The following is a 6,163-nucleotide window of genomic DNA, read 5'->3' on the forward strand; positions in this document are numbered from 1 at the left end:
GCCGTGGGGAGCTGGTCGTGCTCGCAGCAGAGGCGGCCGCGGGTGTGCTCGGGAGAAGGGCCGCCCAAGGCTGACCTCATGGCCTTCAGCCCCAGCCTGCCTCCATGTCCTGGAGTAGTGAATATGGGTGAGCATCAAGATTTAAATGAGGATCATTGTGTCAAAGTAAGTCTGAATTTTTGTAACTGCTGATAGTGTTTTTTGAATCAAGATTCTTTGTTTTCCAAACTTTTATATTTTGCTAGTATCAAACAGTTTTACATCTTTTATTTTTACTGTTAGTATAATCTTTTGATTTGTTTTTAATCCTTTTTAAAGATTTATTTACTTATGCATACAGAACTGGGGTACAGGTCATAGGTACAGGGGCAGGGAGAGGATTCACCAGAGACTGAGGGGGGAGCAGAACAGGCAGATGGACCAAGTAGGCTGCTGAGAGGAGCAGCAGGGAAGACATGAGAGGTCTGCTGGGAGTCAAACTCTCACAGAAATGGCTATGGCTAGCTGGCAGTGCTGTGTCCTTACCTGTTGTGCCACCATAGAGGGCCATGATTTGTTATTAATCTTATTATCCATGGAATAAGACATTATTTACATTATTCTACGACTCCAAATTTTGTCTTCAGTCTCTTAATTTCCTTGTATATGCCTACCTGGTATGTTTTATTTTTTTATCAGTAGTAGTATTTTACTTATTCTGTATATATTATTTCTTGCTTTTGTATTTTGGGAGATTATTTCTCATGTATTAATTTAAAAAAATATTTATTTATGCTTAGAATTGGGGTACAGGCCAGAGGTGCAGGGGAGTGGTGGTGAGAAGATTCACCAGAGACAGAGTGGGGAGTGGAACAGATAGATGGACTGAACACTGCTGAGGGGAGCAGCGGATAGGTCAGGAGAGGTCTGCCACACTGTTTGGGTCACTTCCTTGGCTAGGGATCAAACTAGTGCTGCAGTGGCTGTGGTAGCTTCATAGTGCTATGCTTTAACTAGTTGTACCACCAGGGTGGGCCTCTCATGTACTATTTTTTGACAATTTGTTGAAAATTCGATTATTTATGCATTTACCCTTTCATTTTCTTCTTTTTCTGCTGACTTTTGATGAAAATATTGGTAAATTTTTGTTTATCATTCATGTAAGGATTCTGCCCAGTGTATCTCATTTCTTGTCTGAAACTGGATCTTATGTTTCTATAGTGCTCATTTATTGTCGACCTTTTTAACCACTTAGATATAAAGAAAAGAACACCAATAATCATGTAGAATAGTTCTGATTAGGGTAAATGTTTGAATGTGAAGATGTCATTTGGTTTTTATTTGTGACTTGTCTTATCACTCACTCAGTTTATCAGACATGAAAATATGCAAAAACAATAGTTGAAAGAAGTTGGAATTCCATCAAGTATTATGTAAAAATCTGAATTCCTTAGAAACTACAATTCTTTATGTTTGAATTTTTCTGGTGGGTGACTTATAAAGGATTATTTTTCTTTCTTCTTTTTCAAGTTTGCCTTCTCTCTATAGTATCATTTATGAGAATACAGCACTTTTAATGAACCCCATTTGCAGTTTCTTATTGTTGTGTTTGTTAAAAGTGAGCTCTGGAGAATCCCAATTTCCTTCCTGAAACAAAATGACAATCAGGAAGAAGATCAAAGATTTTAGGCTACAAATGATGTGATGTTTCTTTTTAACTCTTTATTGGAAGTATATTTATTTTAGATAATTTAAACCTTTTTTTCTACCTAGCACATTTTAAATCATATAAGAATTAGTGAACTTAAGCTTTGTCCCTTGTAAACTTTTAAAATTTTAAAAATATATATTGATTACATCACCTGAAGGGTTATTTCTTTTAAGAATGCTTTCACTATTTTCTCTGTGTTCTGGTTTTGCTACTCACTCTATCTTTACTTGAAGGCAGCTGACAGTCATGTTAAGTGTTATGAATTTAAAAAATAGATTTAGTTTTATTTATCTATATATAGCAGAATTGGGGTATAGGCCAGTGGTAGGGGTGAGAGGATTCACCAAAGACAGCAGGGAGCAGAACAGGCAGATATACTGGAATACACTGATAAGGGGAGCAGTGGCAAGAAAGGAGAGGTCTGCTGTGCCATGTAGGTCAGCTCTCTGGCCTGGATTGAACTTGTGCTGCACTCACTGGAAATAGCTGGAAAGCCTTAGACTTTATCCCCTGAACTACCAGGGAGGCCCCAAGTGTTATGATGAAGCCATACTACCTTACCTAAATGCAACTCATACCAATTTTATTTTGTGCATCATTGGATAATTGTTTGGCTTCTGGGTTCCATATCTATCTCTAAAGTATACCTAGCACAGTGAATTGATACTTGTAAGGTATTTATAATAGTATTAGCTAAATCATAACTATCTGATAAAATTTTCTATTGTTGGCTTAAATAAATTGAGGCAAGCAAAATGAAGTCAGTCTATTCACAAATCAAGACTAAGGACTCAAGCCTGGGAACAGCCTCCAGATAGCTCTGGAAAGTTGCCCAAATTCAGAGCTGATTAATGAGGATTATATACAGTTTGAAACATTGAGGCAGTTCAAGGATTTTTTTTCTCTAATATTGGTCTCTTATAATTCTTTTTTTATTATGTATAATTTTTACATCATTCTTCATTTTGGGCGTTTTTCATCTCAGTTTTTATCCCCATGGGCCTCCCATCACCAATTCACCCCTCTGCCATCACCACAGTCCAGTGTGTTCGTCCCACCCCAGTTCATTTCAAGGATTTCTACAAAGAAAATATGCCATGTACTATATTAAAAGACATTTTTAAAAATAAATTTTTCAAAACTGAAAATTTAATTAATACTTTGGTAGCGGGAAGCTTTTTTTGATTGAAAAATGACATTTACATTGCTGATCCTCAGTGCTTCACTGAAAGTGAATTTAGTGTTTATGTTCATGTTTTCCTAGGAAATATTGGATATTAAACTGAATGGTATATTTTCTCACATTTTAAGGTTGCTGAAAGTTCATCAAAGGACTGAGTTTCCATTCTTGAAGTGCAGAAAACATTAAGGCTGTTGCCCTGGATTTAAAAAATAAATACACAATAAATAATCACATTGGGACTGACAAAATAAGCTGCTGATGTAGTAATCAATAAAGATTATACTTTATGTAATAATGTTGAACAACCTTAAAAGCAATGTGCTTTCTTAGGGAATAGAGAAGAACCATGGCTATCACCCTTGAGTTAACATTTTTTTATAGTTTCTAGGAAGGTCTTTAAGGCCATGATTCTGGGTCCAGTATCATTAAATTAACAAGATTTCAGGAATTTCATAGAAAATAAAGAAATAAAGAAAATAAAGAAATGAGCTATACAAGTTATAACAGCAGGTGAAATAATTTAAGTGATATATGAAATGTAATTGCTGTGTTCAAATTGGAAAACATTCTCTTGACCATTCCCCTTGATGAAGGAAGCCTTTTGGGGTTATAATGGTTGTGATGGCTTCCTGAAGACTCAGTTTTCTCTGGGAGAATATTAAGTATAGTAGATATTATCACAAATAGAAGAACATAAGTAAATAGAAAATGCCCAAAGTGTCTGCAAGAGGGAATATTTTACTGTGGTCAAAATATTTGGCTTTCATCTGAAAGGTTATGAGATAAGGTAAGAAAAGTGGTGCAAAAAATCTCTTGGATAACTTTAAGAAGTTTTTCCTCATCTCAGAGGTTACTTCAAAGCTATTAAAATGTGGAAAATGACTGCCAGCGTGAGAGGTTAAATGAGGTTGGTATGGAAGAGATGACACATTAAGAAACTTGCAGTTATTTGGGGGTGAGAGCACTATTTATCATTTAGGCAGATAGCAAACTTGGAACACAAATATAATAAATTATCTGAGGATGGGTACATGGGAATAACCCAAAGAGGACAACTTGCTGTCTTGTTTTGTCGAGAATTTAAAAAGGTAAACTTTCCCAGCTGGGTTAAAGGGCTGGTTCAAATGTGACAGATGAGCAACAACAATTATCTAATGATCTAATGAAATGTACTTATAAAATGCATACTCTAAACCATACTATAGTTTGTAAAAGCAGGTAGATATTTGTAAACTATGATGTCTAAAAGAAATTTCAGAATATATAGATAGAAAACCATGAATTCCTGAAAAGGAATATGTCATTTTGGATGGAAAGAGATATTCAGAATACTTCCTCCTCCTGAAATTCACTTAATACAAATTATTCCTACTCAGAGATCCTAAAAACTTTCTGTTATTGTGTTGTGCTATGAAAGTCATCTATGTAATTTGCTTGTGTTCTTTATCTTACCATTTCTAAGTTTTCCATCCAATTTTAGATTCTTGAGGCCAAGGGGGGGAACTGATCTAACTATATGGAATTTCCAGAATTCTACAACAAAGGATTTTTAACTTAATATTGTTACTGTGATTCGCTTTATCATCATTCAGGTATTTGTCTTTATTTTAAAGTGTTGTGGGAAAATGTATTTCCAATGCAACCACAGTCATAGTCACACTAAAATTTCACAAAGTCCCCCCAAATACTTCTAGCAGGAGTGAGAAAAATTATCTTACAATTTAACAAAAAAAATGGAGGAAATTTCAGAGGTTGATAAACAATAGTATCTTGTCAATATAACCTTAGATTCGTGCTTACTTTTTGAGCCACATGATGTCGCTCTTTATCGCGAAATACTCTCATATTGAACAAAACTGAGTCATCTGTTTTCACTTGGAAAGCCAGCACACTCTTTCATTATCGGGATGCTGAACAATGGCGAGCTCATCAGGATGGTAAAGAAAGAATAAGAGGATTCTTCTAAATTTAGAAAAAGTTATGCTGGTTAGAATAAAAAATCAATTATTAGAAATGTTGTACTCAACTCCAGGCGACCCAGGAGACCGGAACCTACTGCTGGTTATCATAATTATCGCTGCCTGGGAGGCGGGCAGCGGTCAGATCCACTACTCGGTCCCGGAGGAAGCCAAACACGGCACCTTTGTGGGCCGCATCGCCCAGGACCTGGGGCTGGAGCTGGCCGACCTGGTGCCCCGCCTGTTCCGGGTGGCGTCCAAAGGCCGCGGCGACCTTCTGGAGGTAAATCTGCAGAATGGCATTTTGTTTGTGAATTCTCGGATCGACCGGGAGGAGCTGTGCGGGCGGAGCGCGGAGTGTAGCCTCCACCTGGAGGTGATCGTGGACAGGCCGCTGCAGGTTTTCCACGTGGAGGTGGAGGTGAAGGACATCAATGACAATTCTCCTGTGTTCCCTGCGACACAAAAGAATCTGTTTATGGCCGAATCCAGGCCGCTTGACTCTCGGTTTCCACTAGAGGGCGCGTCGGATGCAGATATCGGGGAGAATGCTCAGCTCACTTACAGGCTGAGTCCCAATGAATATTTCTCTCTGGACGTACCAACCAACCACGAACAGGTAAAACCTCTCGGACTTTTATTAAGGAAACCTTTAGACAGGGAAGAGTCTCCGGAACTTCATTTAACTCTCACGGCCACTGATGGAGGCAAACCCGAACTGACTGGCACTGTTCAGGTACTAGTGAAAGTGCTGGACGCCAATGACAATGCTCCGGTTTTTGACAAAGCACTCTACGCAGTGAAACTACCAGAAAATGCACCTAACGGAACGTTGGTCATTAAACTAAACGCCTCAGATTTAGACGAAGGCTTGAATGGGGATATCATTTACTCATTCTCTAGTGACGTTTCTCCAGATGTAAAATCTAGGTTCTACATAGACCCCATAAGTGGAAGAATTACAGTAATAGGACTAATCGATTTTGAAGAAAGTAAAGCATACAAAATACGAGTGGAGGCAATTGATAAAGGCGCCCTACCACTAGCTGGTCATTGCACAGTTCTTGTGGAAGTTCTGGATGCTAATGACAATGCTCCAGAGTTGACTGTTACTTCCCTGTCTCTCCCTATTTCAGAGGATGCTCAACCTGGCACAGTCATCACTTTGATTAATGTGTTTGACCGAGATTCTGGAGCTGATGGCCAGGTGACATGCTCTTTAACACCCCAAGTACCTTTCAAGCTGGTGTCCACCTTCAAGAACTATTACTCCCTGGTGCTGGACAAAGCCCTGGACCGCGAGAACATATCGAACTATAAACTGGTGGTGAC

General features: G+C 38.3%; 2 protein-coding genes across 2 annotated transcripts in view; both read left to right on the forward strand.

Moving 5' to 3' along the window:
- The window catches only part of LOC105853906 (protocadherin alpha-9-like), a 24,508-nt gene extending 19,683 nt beyond the window's left edge, over positions 1–4,825 (forward strand). Inside the window, exon 6 of the mRNA XM_012727757.1 lies at positions 4,757–4,825. Within this exon, the coding sequence (XP_012583211.1) occupies positions 4,757–4,825 (69 nt within the window). The remainder of the gene's footprint in view (positions 1–4,756) is intronic.
- LOC101623200 (protocadherin gamma-A10-like) overlaps positions 4,790–6,163 on the forward strand; it is a 24,600-nt gene continuing 23,226 nt past the window's right edge. Inside the window, exon 1 of the mRNA XM_012727758.1 lies at positions 4,790–6,158. Coding sequence (XP_012583212.1) covers positions 4,854–6,158 — 1,305 coding nt within the window. The 5' untranslated portion in view covers positions 4,790–4,853. The remainder of the gene's footprint in view (positions 6,159–6,163) is intronic.

This window comes from Condylura cristata, unplaced genomic scaffold, assembly GCF_000260355.1.
Source record: "Condylura cristata isolate star-nosed mole 26May11 unplaced genomic scaffold, ConCri1.0 scaffold00021, whole genome shotgun sequence".
Lineage (NCBI taxonomy): Eukaryota > Metazoa > Chordata > Mammalia > Eulipotyphla > Talpidae > Condylura > Condylura cristata.